This window comes from Lutra lutra, chromosome 10 (assembly GCF_902655055.1).
Source record: "Lutra lutra chromosome 10, mLutLut1.2, whole genome shotgun sequence".
Lineage (NCBI taxonomy): Eukaryota > Metazoa > Chordata > Mammalia > Carnivora > Mustelidae > Lutra > Lutra lutra.
Genome location: NC_062287.1, coordinates 52,162,145 through 52,184,306, shown reverse-complemented (window position 1 = coordinate 52,184,306; position 22,162 = coordinate 52,162,145). Strand labels below are relative to the sequence as shown.

General features: G+C 37.9%; 1 protein-coding gene across 3 annotated transcripts in view; it reads right to left on the bottom strand.

The window, feature by feature from the left end:
• Positions 1-22,162, bottom strand: part of NARS2 (asparaginyl-tRNA synthetase 2, mitochondrial) — a 139,330-nt gene that overhangs the window by 39,341 nt on the left and 77,827 nt on the right. For all 3 annotated transcript variants that reach the window (XR_007121062.1, XM_047692625.1, XM_047692626.1), the window contains one exon: positions 1,379-1,511. Coding sequence is in view for 2 of the 3 variants with exons in the window: in XM_047692625.1 (XP_047548581.1) it covers positions 1,379-1,511 (133 nt within the window). In the remaining variant the exon portion in view is untranslated. The remainder of the gene's footprint in view (positions 1-1,378; positions 1,512-22,162) is intronic.

Sequence of the window (22,162 nt, the reverse complement as noted above, 5' to 3'; positions counted from 1 at the left end):
TGACGGGGAACGAACAAAGGTATACCACCCCGTTGCCTTTCTATGGGACAACCATGAAAGACCACTCCAGCTCCAAAGTTTTCCTAAGGCCTCTCTAAATGCACTGTAGTTCAACCTTTCCCTCTGCCCAATGCTGCTTCCTTCCTTTCCTTACGGATGTTGTTCTCTAGAGCATTCCCCAATAACCCCTACCCCCCAAATCTCTGCTTTAGAGTTTACTAGGAAATCCAACCAAGATAGGATAATGAAATAGCAAGCCCATTCTGTTTGATGATATATGTGGTATTTATGTTTTAAGTGGAATTGGGTCATTTACTGGATAAGAGTAGAAAGATATAAAATGAATAGAAGTGAGAAGTGACAAAAATTGTTAAACATCCTGTGATTACAAATCCAAACTAAGATATTAATAGTACTAGATAGAGAATTCATAGTAACAGACAATAATTTCTGGGTACAAAGTGCCATGAACTAGTCTATGTGTCTTATATATACAATCTGTGTAATTCTCTGAACTACCCTATCAAGTAGGAACAATTATTCTCATTTTACAGGTGAGGAAACTGAGGCTCAGAAAATTAAATCCCTTGTTTAAGATCTCATAGCAAGTGGTAGAGCTGAAAATCAGTTCCTGGTCCATCCATCTTCAGAGCTTATGTGCTCTATCTGGAGTATGGCCACAGCCTCCTAAAAAGGCTCTCATTTTTATCCCCCCTCTGAATCATTTTTTATATTGTTACTAGAGAGGTGTTTCTAAACTATAATTGACCATGGCCTCTGCTATCTGAGAACTCTCTCTTTTTCCTTCTCAACTACTTAGCATGGCATTTACGAAGTCTTTCTTTCAAGATCTGACTCTTGACTATCTTTCTGGACTTCCTTCTTGCCCCCAAAATAGAGCTCTGATGGTTCCTGTAGATGCTTTCCAATACAGCTACGTAGATGTTTCTCTAACTATAAAGATGTTTTATTTCTTTGCCTAACATATAACAAGATCTATTACTTACTGAGCTTGCTGTATGCTAAGCCCAATACTAGATGCTTTACATTATACAGCCATTATTTCATTTACTCCTCCTGATAACCTTATGAAATAGTTACTGTAATTATTATTTTATAGTTGAGCAAGCTAAAGTTCACCACGGTTTGGTAACATCAAAACAAAATTAATGGCAGAGCTGGGATATGAACTTAAATCTGTCTGGCTCTTGTACGTTAAAGGGATTCAGTAGATGTTTATCAAATTAAGTAGTTCCCATCTTCTTCACTCCATTAACACCTACAATGCACAGATGTCCAAGATGAAAATGTATACAGAAGCCTTTTAATGTCACAGATATCTGTCATTTAGAAAGTGTTTTAAAACTTGTGTACCTACCTGCATGAGATCTTGAAGACTCTCAACAAAAGAAATCTCTGCTTCTACCATATAAAACTCTGCCAGGTGTCTCCGGCTCTGAGAATTCTCTGCTCGGAATGTTGGACCAAAGGTAAACACTTGAGTAAAAGCTCTGCAATTCAAGATTAAAAGTATAAAAATAGGATTCACATGATTATTTTTAAGTATTTAAAATACTCAGCGTACTCTTAAGAAAAAAATGTTTTGTGCCTCTGTCTTGTCCACAAATCTGCACATATTAGCTGCTATATTTCCCTAATGGGTGATAATAATAGTTTCATTAAAAATGTTACATATATAGAAACCATTTTATCCAGAAGGAATCTGCAAATGCTTTACAAACCCTATGGCTTACTAAATATAGAATTATAACCACTTCTGGGTGCACTCTACTGCAGCTGCCTTAAGCAGCAGGCAACTACATTTCACAGCAATCAAGAACAAGTAAAGGAAAAATACCACAGCCCAATGAGCTTCACAGAGAAATCAACACAGTAACAGTTAAAACTAGAATTATAGTGGATAAAGGATGCTAATTATTATTTTTTTAAATATGTGAAAAAAGAGTGTCACATATGTACAAGGATCTGCCTTGTTTGAAGCCTACTCAAGTTCTTCACAACCACCCAAGTGTTTCAATGAACACGGTGACCCCTGAAACTTGGGGGTGAGGATGGATTTTGAAGAACTGTCTACTTTATTCTCTGGTGTTCAAGAGAATAGCTCACAGCTCAACAATCCAAATAGTGAGGTGAAATCTTACTTTTCAATTCCTGCCGAAAAGTGGACACTAACACCTTCGTTCTTCAACACTTCTCATTTCCCTCATTTGGAATCAGGGCAACAACTGGGATTAGATCAGATATATGTGAAATAATGAGTATTTCCCGAGGACTCTCTAATCTTTGAATTTTAAGGTTTTGTTAGAACAAAACAAGAGGTTTGGGGTTCCTCAGCTATTATCCTGAGCCCTCTTCATTTGACTGGCATTTGTCAAAAAACATTAAAATCGGAAAACAGTACAGAAAGTAGATTATAGATATATATACACCAGTTGGGCTTTGTTTTGTTGTCTTTTTAAGTAAAGATACTCTGGGAAATGAAACAGTAAAGCAATTATAGTGGAAATCAAGAGTCTTTTTTTTTTTTTTCCAAAGGGCTATTTTAGTTAAGGCCTAGTTGGTAAGAAGCTTAGGAACTTATGTTTTGGTTCTTCAGCCACCTTCCTGAGACCATAATCAGTTAACCTCCGAGAACCTTAGTTTTTAATGGAAAAACAAACAGTAAGAACTCAAAAATAATACTATGGTAACCTCTCTACTGAGATTCAGATCCAGACATGTGTGCTAGAATGTTCCTGAAAACACTGGCCCTACCTTATGCAAAATGAAAACCCTTGTCTGCTCCCAAAACAGACAAAAAAACAAAACAAGGAACAATCCTTCCTTTCCTTTTTCACTTTCTCCGGTACTATTAATTTCAGTTACTCTACCCCATCGCCCAAATCAGATCTCCTCCTGCCCACACTTCCCATATCATACCAGATCACAAAATTATACTGTTTACACCTAGGAAAATGCTGTCAAATTTAGAGACACACCCCCTGCCTTTCTTTCTTTCTTTTTTTTTCTTACATCTACACACATATGGTCTTAGTGTAAACTCTTGTGTCTTGCTTGGAGAACTACAACTTTTTACCTGGTATCTGCCACTTGTCTTTCTTTCTCCAGCCCTAAACTATTAGGAGTTTTCAAACTCAAGCCTGATTATATCAGCCATAACTCAAAAGTCTTCAATGATTTCCTACGGCTCAAATGATAAAGTTCAAACTCCTAGCTTTGACTCACTTTCCTTCACAAAGCCTTTTCTCTAGCTACACTGGAGACACTCCCCTCACATAGCTTGCCAGGGGAAGCCTTTGGCCTTTGTTAGGCTGTTCCTGCCTCTAATGACCATTCCTGGCTCCTCTCTCTCCAAATGGCAAATTCCCACCTATCATTCAAGATTTGGTTCAAATGTTCCTTTCTCTTTGTAACCTTACCATATACCTCCAAATTTACTATTCCCTCCTCTATATGACTATGGCATTTTGTTCATATATTCATTACACAGAACATATCACTTTGAAATGTAATTATATATGTCTGTATCTTTCTCCCCCAATAAACTATGAAATTTTCCAGAGCAGGAATCATGTTTTATTCATACTTACATCTCCAGTGCCTAAGATAAAACAGGTGCTCATGCTGAATGAATGAGTACTAATGATGATGACAGGCTTCCTCAGTTGTAAACTGGAAAAGTACAGCATCCTCACCAACAGTAACATTACAAATAATATATAGAAAAATACTCAGATGTTTTACTCTGGCTGTTACTTAGTACCTTAAATAGGTCAAACAATGTAGGCCTGTCCCAAACAATAAATTAAAAAATTGTAAGGCCCTGAGTTTCTAACCTGGGACTATGCAATCTCTAGGTAGGTCGGCAATAGTATATTTACATAGATGAAAGACACTTTTTTCTGGGACTGCATCACAAAAAATTATGTATACAGAAGTTCACTAACAACAAAGGATATTTTAATTGAGGTTTTCCTGGGCAAAAACAGAAACTAGGGGGCATAAGATCACTGCCCATTTCTTGAAAGTCTCCTTTGAGGGCTCTGAAGGAGACTTTCAAGAAATGGGCAGTGATCTTCCTGAAATACAAGGAAAGCCAATGAAATTGCTGTTCAAAAGAGGCATATTATTTGTATTAAGATACCAGTTACAGCAAAAACAGTGGTTTCCAAAAAGAATTACAAATTCAAGTCACAAGGGCATCTTCTTCTCACATGGCAATTCTATGAGGGTGCTCAAAGATGAGCAGCAATAGGGATTTTTAATTTAACAATGGTTAATAATTTTTCGTGGCAATGCAGGATAAGCTCTCTAGTATAAAGTAATAAAGAGGGTCAAGATTTTTATTTTAATTATAATAAGGATCGGGCTCTGACTGAGGTAGTCAGGAGTTAAGTATTATTCTAATAGGGTAAGTAAAAACTGACGACCATGATGCTTTCTCTGAATTAATAGAACAATAAAATGAACTGGAAGTTACGTAAAAAACAAAACAAAACAAAACTGCCTAATTCAGCATCTAGTCTTTAAGCAGAGGAATACCTAAATCATTTGAGAATGAACATCCTATGCCACTGCCCAGTGATGCCACGATAAAAGCCGGGACAGCAGCAGTAGTAGCAGTGATGGTCGCTCCATCAGAAGAGTGCTCCTTGTGTGCCAGGCACGAGCTGCAGGAACCTCAAAGTTAACTCCTTTATAGTTAACTCAATAAAGTCTGGATTGTTACTTCCATTTTTCAGGCTAAGATATGGAAGGTCAGAGAAGTTGAGAAGCTTTCCCCAAAGTCAGAGAGTCACAACCCAGGAAGGGGTAGAGGCCAGATTCAAATCCAGATGTGGTCACAGCCTTTATCATGATATAAAAATACTGATGTTTGTAACTGAATACTGATAAACTTGGAGAATTAGGAAGAAAACTTGGTAAGGCCTCATCCAGGCTTCGCAAAGATAGAGTAAACAGTTTGGTATATTCACCTTCCTTATGCGTAGCTTATTTGTTTTATATGTTCAAAGTACAGCTCACTAGGGTATTATATTGCCTTTGTGTAAATAAGGAGAATGATAAATTTTCATCAACATTTTATAACCCTGAGCAAGTCATTTAGCTGTTCTGGTCTTCAAATTCTTCCATGAGTGGGAGACAGGGGCAGCTTGGCATTAATCTCTCCTGTCTTTTATAACAATTTTGTTTCTAGGTCCATGTGAAATTGTTCTCACTTTAATTTATGCTGACTTCTTCTTTTCTGTCTTTCACAGACATGAAAGCCATTTGCAGCGAGGCTTAGACTAACCAACATTTAAAATAAGATCCGAGAACAAGGCCACTTCCAAAATAAGATACAAAACCAGGTGAAAGGCCAGTACTGCTGTGAGAAGCAACCAGAAGAAAAAGAAAACACTCAGCACTAAAAAGCATTCTTGTACCAGATTATGAAGAGAGGCAAGCTATATAAGGAAAGTCCATGAGCTTGGAGTAGATGTTTAAGATAACAAAAGTTACATTTAATACACATTAACCAAGTTAACTACAAAAATGGATCTTTAAAAATAAAAAAGTTACCTCCCCCCCGCAAAAAGATCTACAAAGGTCATTTTCTTCCTTCTGTGGAGTTTTATGAAACCCTAAATTGGCAAGTGGATTATTATAAAACACTCCCTGATTGCTTGGCCATTTATTTTTTCTGGCCCTGAAATTCAAGAGGTCACCTTTATATTTCGAAAGAGTAATTACTGTTCTTCAGCTGGGGAAGAACTTATTCAGCATAAGGGTGATCAGCAACTTTACCGAAGGCCCCCACTCCCAACTTCCTATTACTTCTCTGTGGTCAGCTCAGTAAACATTCATTGAACTGAAGTGAACTCACAGCTTTAAATTAGCTTTTGAAACAGTCTTTGTCAAATGGTATTCCCATCTTTCAAAAATAATCATACGTTTACTACTGCTTTGAATCCACTGGATTATCAATACTGTCACATATTTGTCATTCATTATTTCTACAGAGCGGACTCCATGCATCTCCTTTTCAGTTTTCCCCTATTCTTCTAACCATCCTGCAATACACTTGGTGGAAGGGGATAAGACAGCTCTCACCATTTCAACAATTCACGTCAAGATGCCTTAGGGAGGATGCACTCTAAAATCTAAAAATTATTCTCTACCAGCATTGTTAACTATCTCTGAAAAATTAACTTTAACATGTCCTAAGTATTTGATGTGGAACTGAGTCTGAGGCCCAAACAAAATATAATCTTAGCTGTATAATGACATTCAAAGGTCAATAGAGCCTGACAACAATTCTGCTAAAGGAGTAGAGGGGTTGGCTATTCTTCTCTGAGGAGATAAAGTCTGAACTGGGGGAAGGACATTCCAGAAAAGGGAACATTAAGTACATAGGTCCTAAGATAGGAAATGAGACTGATGTGTTTAAAGAACAAAAGTACACTAGCAGCAAGATGAGTGGTAAGAGGTCAAAGAGGTGGGAAAGGATCATGCAGGGCATTCCTTGTAAGCCATGGTAATAAGGAGTCTTGATTTTACTTGAATCTCCTTGGAAGATTCTCTCATCTTGAAACATTTAACACTGTATTCTCCTAGTTTTCCTACTTATTTGATGTCCATCTCTGTCTCCTACATTGTACTCTGTTTAGTAAACACTAAAATTCCTCAAAACTTAGTCCTTAGGCCCTCTTCTTTTCTCACTGTATACATTCTCCCTAGATGATCTCACCTCAGCTAACAATTTCAATTAATTAACTATTGGCACACAATTCACACATTTCTATCTCCTGCCCAGATTTCTTTTCTAGACTCTAGAAGCATGTATCATGTATTCGAATGATTCTTTCACTTGTCACAAAAGGAACTCATCCCTTCCCTGAGCCCCACTTCGGCTTCAGTCTTCTTCCAACCTTTTAGGTCAATCCTCCCATTAGGCTCTTTTTAATAACACCATGTACTATTGTTCACAGCACCTTTTAAAATAAAAAAAGAAAAGAAACGTGATCCTTTGTTTAATGTTTGTCCAGCTCCTTCATTAGACTGTAGATTTCATGACCTTATCTATGTTTGGGTTCATTACAGTATCCCCAGTCTTAACACAGTGCCCAATACACACTAGACAATTACTATTTGTCAAATAAGCAAATAACTCACTTTCTGCTAAATATGCTGATTCCAAAAATGAATCTTTAAAAAAGCACTGGAATGGGGGGTTAGGATAGAGGGGAAAGAAAAGGAAGATGGTATACAGAATATAAGTTACTAAGCAAAAAATTCTGCTATTCTCTGAAATAATTTTTCACAGAAGGTACTAGGAGATATAGAATCAGTTTTTTGAAAAGTGACTGCCCACATAATTAGTTTTTACTCTGCGGGCAGTAAGTAAATTTTTGAAAAGGACTAGATCTGGTGAACTTCCCTAATTAGCAAAGATTTTATTTCTTGACGAACTGAAATATTATCCACATGAAAAAAAATTACCCTCTTATTCTATGTAAACAAAGCAGCATCTGATTTTTTAGCTATTGCAAGAGAAGATACCAAGAAGTTAAAACAATTATTCCACTTTATCATCCCTGCAATGACGGACTCTTCAGAGGACTGACTGATTGCATATAAGGTCTCAGAAAATCAGATTTTTGTAAAGGGTCACAATTTGTTGACTGTTCTAACTGAATATTTATCTTCCTATTTTAATAAGATGCTAAAATCACTTTTCCAAACAAGGTAAACATTTTGCCAACTGCATCTTTTCATACCTAGATTATCCTTCCTATATTTCTCCTATTTAATAGTCCTTATACTGAGGACCACTAAAGAGAACAACTGGCCAGTATGTGCACCACATGGTATTTATGTATTATTTAAGTCTACAAAGATTTCAAAGGTTATCTTTCTGAGGCCTGATGCTAGAGGTCAATGAGTCATTATGGCACTGAACTATCAACAATTTCCATACAAATGACCTCTACCTTTTTAAGGTTATGGTAATGATTAAGAACATGTATTCTAAAGACTTAAATTGAAATCCTGGCTCCTACACTTATGAACTAGCCAAGTTAACTTCTTTGAGATTGAATTTCTCCACGCGAAAATGGGGTTAAATCTACATTATGTCATGAAGTTATTATAAAGACGAAAGGAAACAAAATATGTGAAAAGATTAACCCAATATTAATTAAATGGTAAGTGTTCAACAAATGGGTAATAGCTATTTTTATTTGTTTCTTTTTTTCCCCAAAAGTCTACAGTTCCCATTTCGCTGGTCTTAAGACCTCTTTATGCTTTCAATTACTGAAGATTTCAAAGAGATTTCATTTATGTAGGTTATATCTACCCGTGTGTATCATTAAACCTGGGAAATTTAAAAAACTGTATTAATTGATTTAAAAACAGTGATAAACCCATTATAAGTCATAAAGAACAAATTTTTAATAAAAATTCATAAAAGTGGTACTGTTTTCCTTTTTTGTAAATCTCTTTCATATCTGGTTTAATAGAAGACAGCTGGATTCTTATATCTGCTTATGCATTCAAACTGCTATCGCATGTCATGAAGACTTTGGAAAACTTCAATGTGCACTCAAGAGAGAATGAGAATGAAAAACACAAATACTGTCTTAGTATGATGATGAAAATAGTTTTAACCTCAAAGGACTCCCATGAAAGGATCTCAGGGGGCCTCAGGGATCCCCAGACCAAACTTTGAGAACCACTATTTCAGGCAATGGTTCTTAATGAGGGGTATTAATTCTGGACTTTGCCTCTGGAGACCTCCCTCCATTCAGAAAATTTAAGGAAGGTACTGGCCGTGAGTATTTTTAAAAGTTCCACAGGTAATTATTATGTGAACTCCTGATTAAGAACCACTACTCTAAAATTTAGAGAGACATTGGATTGAACTATTAGATTGAACTATTAGATTCCCACATCAATATCCCTTTTACAAAGTCTCTTGATAACTAAAATTTTTAAATGAGCAATAATGTTGTTTAGGTGACAATGTAGAGAAACTCCTCACACACTGCTGGTGGGAATGTAAAATTGTGCAACTCCTGTGGAAAGGTTTGGTGATCCCTCAAAAAGTCAAACATAGAACTATTATATAACCCAGCAATTTCACTTCTGAGTATAAACCCCAAAGATATGAAAACAGTGTTAAAATAAAACCTTGTATATGAATGTTTGCAGCAGCATGATGATGCATTGATATCTTTTAAAAGACTCCTGAGACATTCTAATGGACAGTAGAGTTGAGAAGCAGTGATCTAGACCCTCTAATTTCCAATTATAATGCAAAGTAAAAGGGACAAATAATTGATATAAGAGGAGTTATTTCACAAAGGTACTACTTGCAAAGAGCTACAGACTATGAATGAATAAGACATTTCTAATATTTTTGACTGACTCCCAATCTGAACTTGTTCTATGAACACAAAAGTATAAAGGGGCCATGGAAGACTAGAAACAGGGGCAAGATGCTTTTAAAGGAGCACTGAGCTTATCAGAAATAAAGCAAAAAGAAAAAAAATCTCTATTTCTCTGCATTTGTCTTCCCTTAATTCTAGAAGAGGAAGAAGGGAGGGGAGGAAAAGAGGGAGGTGGAAGAGGAGAAGAAAAGAAAGGAGAAGAGAAGGAGGAAGACACAGAACAGAGAAATACTCGTTTGGACCCTACAGTAAGTCTTTCACAAGTATGCCAAGTGATATACACAGGGATTTCACAGCTGCACAGTAATGCACTAGCTAAACACTAGGAAAAAAAGGCCATCAGTAATAAAATAGATGATTTGTGGCATAGTCATACAAAGGAATATCCCATGATAGTGAAAATGAGTAGACTATGCAACATGAATACAATGTAACAATGGGGATGTTATTGGGAATATAATATTAAATGAATAAAGGAGGTCACAGAAGAATACATATAAATGATTCCATTTATATAAAATTTAAAAACTTGTAAAACTAAAAAATGAATTGTTTGTGGATATATGTGATAAAACTATAAAGAAAAAATGATAAACACAAAATTGAGGCTAGCTCTCATAGGGAGGCAAGGGGAAAGTACAGGAGACTAAAGAAACATTTTGAAAAGGGGTGGTGAATGCATCATTATTCTTTATACTTTACTTATATATCTATTTAAATTTTGTATCTATGCAATATTTAGACATCAAAACAGACACAAATGGACAAGCTAATGGAACACAATAAAAAATAAAATGACGAACGGAGGAGTCAAGATGGCGGAGAAGTAGCAGCTGAGACTACTTCAGGTAGCGGGAGATCAGCTAGATAGCTTATCTAAAGATTGCAAACACCTACAAATCCAACGGGAGATGGAAGAGAAGAACAGCAACTTTAGAAACAGAAAATCAACCACTTTCTGAAAGGTAGGACTGGCAGAGAAGTGAATCCAAAGTGATGGGAAGATAGACTGTGGGGGGAGGGGCCGGCTCCTGGCAAGCGGCGGAGCAACGGAGCACAAAATCAGGACCTTTAAAAGTCCGTTCGCTGAGGGACATCGCTCCAGAGGCTTAACCGGGGTGAAGCCCACACGGGGTCAGCATGGCCTCAGGTCCTGCAGGGTCACAGACGGATCGGGGGTGTCTGAGTGTCGCAGAGCTTACCGGTATTAGAACAGGGAAGCTGGCTACAGAGACAGAGCCGCGGAGTGAGCTCTAATCTCGGGGTTACCTTGAACCGGTCGCAGGCTCGGTCAGCTCGGAGCGCGGCCGGAGGCCAGGGTGATGGGAGTAAGTGGGCGCTGTTCTCTGAGGGCGCACTGAGGAGTGGGGTCCCGGGCTCTCAGCTCCTCCGGGCTGGAGACCAGGAGGCCGCCATCTTCATTCCCACCCTCCGGAACTCTACGGAAAGCGCTCAGGGAACAAAAGCTCCCGAAAGCGAACCAGAGTGGATTACTCAGCCCGGCCGGGTAAGGGTGGTGCAACTCAGCCTGGGGCAAAGACACTTGAGAACCACTACAACAGGCCTCACCCCCAGAAGATCAACAAGAAACCCAGCCAGGGGACGCCTGGGTGGCTCAGTTGGTTAAGCAGCTGCCTTCGGCTCAGGTCATGATCCCAGCGTTCTGGGATCGAGTCCCACATCGGGCTCCTTGTTCTGTGGGGAGCCTGCTTCTTCCTCTGCCTCTGCCTCTGCCTGCCACTCTGTCTGCCTGTGCTCGCTCTCTCTCTTAAAAAAAAACAAACAAAACAAAAACAAAACAAAACAAAAAAGAAACCCAGCCAGGACCAAGTTCACCTACCAAGGAGTGTAGTTTCAATACCAAGGAGAGCAGCGGAATTCCAGAGGAGGAGAAAGCAAAGCAGGGAACTCATGGCTTTCTCCTCATGATTCTTTAGCCTTGCAGTTAATTTAATATTTTTTTCTTTTTCAATTTTTTTTTCTTCTTCTGCTAAATTTTTTTAACTTTTACCCTTTTCTTTTTTAACGCTTTTTAACTAGTTTATCTAATATATATATATATATATATATATTTTTTTTTTTTTCCTTTTTATATATTTTCTTCATTGGTTTTTTTTTTGTTTCTTTTTCTTTCTTTTTTTTTTTTCTTTCTGAACCTCTTTTTAACCCCTTTCTCCCCACTCACGATTTGGGATCTCTTCTGATTTGGCTAAAGCATATTTTCCTGGGGTTGTTGCCACCCTTTTAGCATTTTACTTGCTCCTTCATATACTCTTATCTGGACAAAATGACAAGGCGGAAAAATTCACCACAAAAAAAAGAACAAGAGGCAGTACCAAAGGCTAGGGACCTAATCAATACAGACATTGGTAATATGTCAGATCCAGAGTTCAGAATGATGATTCTCAAGGTTCTAGCCAGGCTCGAAAAAGGCATGGAGGATATTAGAGAAACCCTCTCGGGAGATATAAAAGCCCTTTCTGGAGAAATAAAGGAACTAAAATCTAACCAAGTTGAAATCAAAAAAGCTATTAGTGAGGTGCAAACAAAAATGGAGGCCCTGACTGCTAGGATAAATGAGGCAGAAGAAAGAATTAGCGATATAGAAGACCAAATGACAGAGAATAAAGAAGCTGAGCAAAAGAGGGACAAACAGCTACTGGACCATGAGGGGAGAATTCGAGAGATAAGTGACACCATAAGACGAAACAACATTAGAATAATTGGGATTCCAGAAGAAGAGGAAACAGAGAGGAGAGCAGAAGGTATTTTGGAGAGAATTACTGGAGAGAATTTCCCCAATATGGCAAAGGGAACAAGCATCAAAATCCAGGAGGTTCAGAGAACCCCCCTCAAAATCAACAAGAATAGGTCCACACCCTGTGACCTAATAGTAAAATTTACAAGTCTTAGTGACAAAGAGAAGATCCTGAAAGCAGCCCAGGAAAAGAAGTCTGTAACGTACAATGGTAAAAATATTAGATTGGCAGCAGACTTATCCACAGAGACCTGGCAGGCCAGAAAGAACTGGCATGATATATTCAGAGTACTAAATGAGAAAAACATGCAGCCAAGAATACTATATCCAGCTAGGCTATCATTGAAAATAGAAGGAGAGATTAAAAGCTTCCAGGACAAACAAAAACTGAAAGAATTTGCAAATACCAAACCAGCTCTACAGGAAATATTGAAAGGGGTCCTCTAAGCAAAGAGAGACCCTAAAAGTAGAAGATCAGAAAGAAACAGAGACAATATACAATAACAGTCACCTTACAGGCAATACAATGGCAGTAAATTCATATCTCTCAATACTTACCCTGAATGTTAATGGGCTAAATGCCCCAATCAAAAGACACAGGGTATCAGAATGGATAAAAAAACAAAACCCATCTATATGTTGCCTACAAGAAACTCATCTCAAACCCGAAGACACCTCCAGATTTAAAGTGAGGGGGTGGAAAAGAATTTACCATGCTAATGGACATCAGAAGAAAGCAGGAGTGGCAATCCTTACATCAGATCAATTAGATTTTAAGCCAAAGACTATAATAAGAGATGAGGAAGGACACTATATCATACTCAAAGGAACTGTCCAACAAGAAGATCTAACAATTTTAAATATCTATGCCCCTAACGTGGGAGCAGCCAACTATATAAACCAATTAATAACAAAATCAAAGAAACATATCGACAATAATACAATAATAGTAGGGGACTTTAACACTCCCCTCACTGAAATGGACAGATCATCCAAGCAAAAGATCAAGAAGGAAATCAAGGCCTTAAATGACACACTGGACCAGATGGACATCACAGATATATTCAGAACATTTCATCCCAAAGCAACAGAATACACATTCTTCTCTAGTGCACATGGAACATTCTCCAGAATAGATCACATTCTTGGTCCTAAATCAGGTCTCAACCGTTAACAAAAGATTGGAATCATTCCCTGCATATTTTCAGACCACAATACTCTGAAGCTAGAACTCAATCACAAGAGGAAATTTGGAAAGAACCCAAATACATGGAGACTAAGCAGCATCCTTCTAAAGAATGAATGGGTCAACCAGGAAATTAAAGAAGAATTGAAAAAATTTATGGAAACAAACGATAATGAAAACACAACGGTTCAGAATCTGTGGGACACAACAAAGGCAGTCCTGAGAGGAAAATATATAGCGGTACAAGCCTTTCTCAAGAAACAAGAAAGGTCTCAGGTACACAACCTAACCTGACACCTAAAGGAGCTGGAGAAAGAACAAGAAAGAAACCCTAAACCCAGCAGGAGAAGAGAAATCATAAAGATCAGAGCAGAAATCAATGAAATTGAAACCAAAAAAACAATAGAACAAATCAACGAAACTAGGAGCTGGTTCTTTGAAAGAATTAATAAGATCGATAAACCCCTGGCCAGACTTATCAAAAAGAAAAGAGAGAGGACCCAAATAAATAAAATCATGAATGAAAGAGGAGAGATCACAACTAACACCAAAGAAATACAGACAATTATAAGAACATACTATAAGCAACTCTATGCCAACAAATTTGACAATCTGGAAGAAATGGATGCATTCCTAGAGACATATAAACTACCACAACTGAACCAGGAAGAAATAGAAAGCCTCAACAGACCCATAACCAGTAAGGAGATTGAAACAGTCATCAAAAATCTCCAAACAAACAAAAGCCCAGGGCCAGATGGCTTCCCGGGGGAATTCTACCAAACAATTAAAGAAGAACTAATTCCTATTCTCCTGAAACTGTTCCAAAAAATAGAAATGGAAGGAAAACTTCCAAACTCATTTTATGAGGCCAGCATCACCTTGATCCCAAAACCAGACAAGGATCCCATCAAAAAAGAGAACTACAGACCAATAACCTTGATGAACACAGATGCAAAAATTCTCGCCAAAATACTAGCCAATAGGATTGAACAGTACATTAAAAGGATTATTCACCACGACCAAGTGGGATTTATTCCAGGGCTGCAAGGTTGGTTCAACATCTGCAAATCAATCAATGTGATACAACACATTAATAAAAGAAAGAACAAGAACCATATGATACTCTCCATAGATGCTGAAAAAGCATCTGACAAAGTACAGCATCCCTTCCTGATCAAAACTCTTCAAAGTGGAGGGATAGAGGGCACATACCTCAATATTATCAAAGCCATCTATGAAAAACCTACTGCAAATATCATTCTCAATGGAGAAAAACTGAAAGCTTTTCCGCTAAGGTCAGGAACACGGCAGGGATGTCCATTATCACCACTGCTATTCAACATAGTACTAGAAGTCCTAGCCTCAGCAATCAGACAACAAAAGGAAATTAAAGGCATCCAAATCGGCAAAGAAGAAGTCAAACTATCACTCTTTGCAGATGATATGATACTATATGTGGAAAACCCAAAAGACTCCACTCCAAAACTGCTAGAACTTGTACAGGAATTCAGTAAAGTGTCAGGATATAAAATCAATGCACAGAAATCAGTTGCATTTCTCTACACCAACAACAAGACAGAAGAAAGAGAAATTAAGGAGTCCATCCCATTTATAATTGTACCCAAAACTATAAGATACCTAGGAATAAACCTAACCAAAGAGACTAAGAATCTATACTCAGAAAACTATAAAGTACTCATGAAAGAAATTGAGGAAGACACATAGAAATGGAAAAATGTTCCATGCTCCTGGATTGGAAGAATAAATATTGTGAAAATGTCTATGCTACCTAAAGCAATCTACACATTTAATGCAATTCCTATCAAAGTCTCATCCATTTTTTTCAAAGAAATGGAACAAATAATCCTAAAATTTATATGGAACCAGAAAAGACCTCGAATAGCCAAAGGAATATTGAAAAAGAAAGCCAAAGTTGGTGGCATCACAATTCCGGACTTCAAGCTATATTACAAAGCTGTCATCATCAAGACAGCATGGTACTGGCACAGAAACAGACACATAGATCAATGGAACAGAAGAGAGAGCCCAGAAATAGACCCTCAACTCTATGGTCAACTCATCTTCGACAAAGCAGGAAAGAATATCCAATGGAAAAAAGACAGCCTCTTCAATAAATGGTGTTGGGAAAATTGGACAGCCACATGCAGAAAAATGAAATTGGATCATTTCCTTACACCACACATGAAAATAGACTCAAAATGGATGAAGGATCTCAATGTGAGAAAGGAATCCATCAAAATCCTTGAGGAGAACACAGGCGGCAACCTCTTCGACCTCAGCCGCAGCAACATCTTCCTAGGAACATCACCAAAGGCAAGGGAAGCAAGGGCAAAAATGAACTATTGGGACTTCATCAAGATCAAAAGCTTTTGCACAGCAAAGGAAACAGTTAACAAAACCAAAAGACAACTGACAGAATGGGAGAAGATATTTGCAAATGACATATCAGATAAAGGGCTAGTGTCCAAAATCTATAAAGAACTTAACAAACTCAACACCCAAAGAACAAATAATCCAATCAAGAAATGGGCAGAGGACATGAACAGACATTTCTGCAAAGAAGACATCCAGATGGCCAACAGACACATGACAAAGTGCTCCACATCACTCGGCATCAGGGAAATACAAATCAAAACCACAATGAGATATCACCTCACACCAGTCAGAATGGCTAAAATTAACAAGTCAGGAAATGACAGATGCTGGCGAGGATGCGGAGAAAGGGGAACCCTCCTACACTGTTGGTGGGAATGCAAGCTGGTGCAACCACTCTGGAAAACAGCATGGAGGTTCCTCAAAATGTTGAAAATGGAACTACCCTATGACCCAGCAATTGCACTGCTGTGTATTTACCCTAAAGATACAAACGTAGTGACCCGAAGGGGCACGTGCACCCGAATGTTTATAGCAGCAATGTCTACAATAGCCAAACTATGGAAAGAACCTAGATGTCCATCAACAGACGAATGGATAAAGAAGATGTGGTATATATACACAATGGAATACTTTGCAGCCATCAAAAGAAATGAAATCTTGCCATTTGCGACGACGTGGATGGAACTAGAGGGTATCATGCTTAGCGAAATAAGTCAATCGGAGAAAGACAACTATCATATGATCTCCCTGATATGAGGGAGAGGAGATGCAACATGGGGGGTTAAGGGGGTAGGAGAAGAGTAAATGAAACAAGATGGGATTGGGAGGGAGACAAACCATAAGTGACTCTTAATCTCACAAAACAAACTGAGGGTTGATGGGGGGAGGGGGGTTGGGGGGGTGGGATTATGGACATTGGGGAGGGTATGTGCTATGGTGAGTGCTGTGAAGTGTGTAAATCTGGCGATTCACAGACCTGTACCCCTGGGGATTAAAATATATTATATGTTTATAAAAAATAAAATTAAAAAAAAAATAAAAAATAAAATGACAAAATTAGACGAAAACTAAAGGTTAGGCATTGGCATCAGAGCCCAAAACACCTCACCAGGACACCACTCAGTTCTTCATGCTTCTTCCCTTTCCCTTCTCTATGTGTATCCATTCAATTTAACTCATTAATATTAACAAACATTAATATACCCCGAGTACCTACACTTGCCCAGCATTATTACAATGCTAAGAGCAATAGAAACCTCCTAACAGCATATGACATGGGTGACTTCAATGTTTTAGGATCTGGACAGAGGCCAACTAAATCTGCACTGTTCAATATGGTGGCTACTAGCCACATATGGCTACCTAAAGCTACACTATTTAAAATTAAATAAAATTACTACAAATTCAGTTAATCAGTCAAACTAGCACTAGTTCAAGTGCTCAACAGCCACATACAGCTAGTGGCTATCACACTAGACAGTGCAGATACAGAACACTTCCATCACCGCAGTAAGTCTTACTTCCAGCACCAAAGTAGACTGTTGAAATCCCAGTATCTACAGAAAATAATCAACTGCAAAAAACATGTGCTCAAAGAATGCAACATGAGAGAAGAGATCAATGGAGGACAGAACTCTGGGTACAGCTTCTGAATTTGGCCCTGTACCTAGTCATATATATTTTCCCCACTGCTACGGATCTGCCATGTCAGGTCCCTGTGGCTCTCCTCCTGTATCATATCTGCTGCTTTACAAAACTAATGTCCTACACCTCTTTGTGTTTGCAGGCATAGCTCCCTTCTGATAAAATGGCTGTCTTCCTGAAAGGCACTGACACACAACCTAAGACTTACTCAGTAATCAATATTTCTAGCTTCTGTTAACTTTCCATCTACGTGCAAGGCTAACTCTGAGAATCAGGCTTTGATAGGCTATTAAGGCATCCTGTGGGCATATGATAATCCATTTTATTTATCATCTTCTAAAGATGAGGAAGAACCAACTATTCTGCAATGAAATATTAAAAACATACATGACACGATGAATAGTTCTTCCCTTTTTTGATTTGGTTTCACTCATAAATATGGTGATAAATGCCAGGAAGAGAGAGTGAGTGCTATAAAAATACTAAAAACAAATACTTCTAATGATATGGATTATGGTATGATCTATACAAAATGTAGAGAGACATTGGCTTGAACTATTTTGAGCAGTTACCTTCAAATTCCCATGTCATACCCAACTCTCAAGAGCTATACATATGAAATACCAGTATTGTCAAGTCAAACACATATTTTGGCTATCAGGGCCATGCTTGTAAATTCTGAGGTAATTCTTCATACAATAGTCCCTAAAGTACTGTTCGTCTAGGGTTCAGATGTTGTCACTGAATCTTACACTATACTGTCCTGAAGGAGAATCATGAAGAAAGCATAGAGTAATTACCCAGTTGAAGAAACTATGTAAAAGTCACTAAAAGATATTCCACAAACAAAAACATTTAGTTTTTTATTTTTATCTCCCAACCTCCATCGTAATTCACACATAAAATCTGCCTCTTAAATGTGAAATACAGCTGGTTCAGGTTTTGCATCTTCTCCAAGTTGTCGAGATTTCTATGACCCATATATGTTTATCTGTCCTATGCACCTGTTTCAAGTGGCAAAACATGGGCTTTATTTTTTCAGTGTAGGGGTATATCACAAGAGATAAAGTGGGGATTGACATCAAAAGATATAAAAAGTATATGACTATCAACCAAAATATGTGAATGAAGCAAAAGAGAGAAGCAAAAACCATGGCTGCTTGAGTTTCTTTATTGCCACATTCTTCTACAGGAGCAAAAATGAAGTTTCATTTTAAGAAAAAGGAAGCAAATCTATCTTACTAAAGTAAAATACACAGAAGTAAAATACCATTTCAGTGGTTTTGAATTCATGTACATAGTTTAGAGGGGATTTAAAAAATTGTTTTTTAAATATTTTATTTATTTGACAGAAGAGAGAGCATAAGCACGGGGAGCAGCAGAGGGGGAGGGAGGAGCAGGCTTCCTATTGAGCAGGGAGTTGATGCAGGCCTCGATCCCAGGACCCTGGGATCATGACATGATTCAAAGGCAGAAATTTAACCAACTGAGCCACCTAGGCACCCCCTCAAACTTTTTTTTATTAACACTCAATTTTCTAAATTCATTTTTTATTAAAGATTTTATTTATTTATTTGTGAGAGAGAGGGGGAGAGAGAGAGTAAGCGTGAGCACAAGCAGGGCGAGCAGTAGGCAGAGGAAAAAACAGGCTCCACGGTGAGCAGGGAGCCTGATGTGGGACTCGATCCCAGGATCCTGGGATTAAGACCTGAGCAGAAACTTCACTGACTGAGCCACAGAGGCATCCCAAATTCATACAAAGAGAAATTCATACCAACAACATGGGAAGGTAAAATGAAATTTTACTTTCGTATAATAAAGTTACTTTAAAATATCTAACTGGGCCCAATACAATATTACTCCAAGTTTATTAATGCATTTTCTGATGGAATTTTTTTTTTTCTTCACTAGAACAGATTGGTGAAATAAGTCAAAAGCAAAAAGTAATTCAGGTCATAGCAGCCAAGAAGAAATAGAGCAGCTTTGGGACTAGCTATCTATTCTCATCTTACCATTGGCATTATGTATCATGAAATCATATTCACTTATTTATTTTTTAAACTTTTATTAGACAACTAACCACTATGGAAAATACAGACATAAATCAGGCATAGCCTTTTGCCTTCAAGGAGCTTATACAGACTAGTAGGGGAGATAACAGACCTAAATGTACAAGCTACAATGACAAAATTCCTAGGGAAAAAAAATACAAGAAAATGTTTGTAATCTTTTGAATAAGACATAAAAATCATGAATCATATAAGAAAAAAGTGATAAAGTACATACCAACAAAATAAAAAACTCTGGTCTTCAAATAGTACTGTAAAAAGTTGGAAAGGAAAGGCACACTGGGAGAAAGTATCTACAATACAACAGATAAAGGTCTAGTATCCAGAACATACAAAGAACTCTTCAAACTAAATAGTAAGACAAACAACCTAACAAAAATGGGAAAAAGAACTAAAAAGATAGTTCACAAAAGAAGATATTTAAATGGCCAATAAGCACATGAGAAAAGCAAGCTCAACAATATTAGTCATCACAGAAATGCAAATTAAAACTGTAATAAGACATATGCTTACCAGAATGACTAAAGAAATACTGACAACATCAATTTTTGTCAAACACAGGGAACAAACAAAACTCTCATTCTTTGTTGGTGGGCATACAAAATAGTACAAGTACTCTGAAAAACTGTTTGGCAGTTTCTTATAAAGTTAATCATACATTTACTATACAACCCAGCAATTCCTAGGTATTTACCCAAAGGAAATGAAAACATGTGCACACAAAGACTTGTGCATAAATTTTCATAAAGCTTCATTTATAACAGCCCCATACTGGAAACAACCCAAATGTCCACCAAAAGATACATGAATTCCCTCAACTTTATGGTCAACTAATCTTTGACAAAGCAGGAAAGAATATCCAATGGAAAAAAGAGTCTCTTCAACAAATGCTATTGGGAAAACAGTACAGCCACATGCAGAAGAATGAAACTGGACCATTTTCTTTCTTTTTTTCTTTTTAAAGATTTTATTTATTTATTTATTTGACTGAGAGAGAGACAGCGAGAGAGGAAACATAAGCACGGGGAGTGGGAGAGGGAGAAGCAGGTTTCCCGCCAAGCAGGGAGCCCAATGTGGGGCTCAATCCCAGGACCCTGGTATCATGACCTGAGCCGGAGGCAGACACTTAATGACTGAGCCACCCAGATGCCCCTGGACCATTTTCTTATACCATACACAAAAATAAACTCCAAATGGATGAAAGACCTCAGTGTGAGACAGGAATCCATCAAAATCCTAGAGGAGCACTGGGTGTAGTGCATAAACAATGAATTCTGTTACACTGAAAAGAAGAAAAAAAAAAAAGTAAAAAAAAAATCCTGGAGAAGACACATAGCAACCTCTATGAACTCGGCCACAGCAACTTCTTGCTAGACACGTCAAAGACAAAAATAAACTATTGGGACTTCATCAAGATAAAAAGGTTTTGCACAGCAAGGAAAAGAGTTGACAAAACCAAAAGATGATGGAGAGAACGGGAGAAGATATTTGCAAATGTCTTATCAGATAAATGGCTGGTATCCAAAATCTATGAACTTATCGAACTCTGGGGTGCCTGGGTGGCTCAGTTGGTTAAGTATCTGCCTTTGGCTGAGGTCATGATCCCAGGGTCCTGGGATCAAGTCCCCATCAGGCTCCCTGCTCAGCAGAGAGCCTGCTTCTCCCTCTCCTCTGCTGCTCCCCCTACTTGTTATCTCTGTCAAATAAATAAATAAAATCTTTTAAAAACAAAAGAGCTTATCAAACTCAACACCCAAAGAACAAATAATCGAATCAAGAAATGGGCAGAAGACATGAACAGACATTTCTGCAAAGAAGACATTCAAATGGCCAACAGACACGTGAAAAAAATGCTCAACATCACTCGGCATCAGGGAAATACAAATCAAAACCACAATGAGATACCACCTCACACCCATGAGAATGGCTAAAATTAACAAATAAGGAAATGAATTTTGGTGAGGATGTGGAGAAAGGGGAACCCTCTTACACTGCTGGTGGGAATGCAAACTGGTACAGACACTGTGGAAAACAGCAGGAGGTTCCTCAAAAAGTTGAAAATAGAGTTACCCTACAACCCAGCAATTGCACTACTGAGTATTTACCCCAAAGATACAAACGTAGTGATCTGAAGGGGCATGTGCACCCCAATATTTATAGCAGCAATATCCACAATAGCCAAACTATGGAAAGAGTCCATCAACAGATGAATGGGTAAAGAAGATATGGTATATATATACACAATGGAATACTACTCTGCCATTAAAAATGATATCTTGCCATTTGCAATGATGTGGATGGAACTAGAGGGTATTATTTGAAGCGAAATAAGTCAATCAGAGAAAGAATTATATGATCTCACTCATGTGGAATTAAAAAAAAAATGGGGGGCACCTGGGTGGCTCAGTCATTAAATGGCTGCCTTTGGCTCAGGTCATGATCCCAAGATTCTGGGATCAAGCTCTGCATTGGGCTCCCTGTGTGGCGGGAAGCCTGCTTCTCCTTCTCCCACTTCCCTTGCTTGTGTTTCCTCTCTGGCTGTCTCTCTCTGCCAAATAAGTAAATAAAATCTTAAAAAAAATAAAAAATAAAAACAAAACATAGGGGAAGGGAGGGGAAAATAAAACAAGATGAAATCAGAGAGGGAGACAAA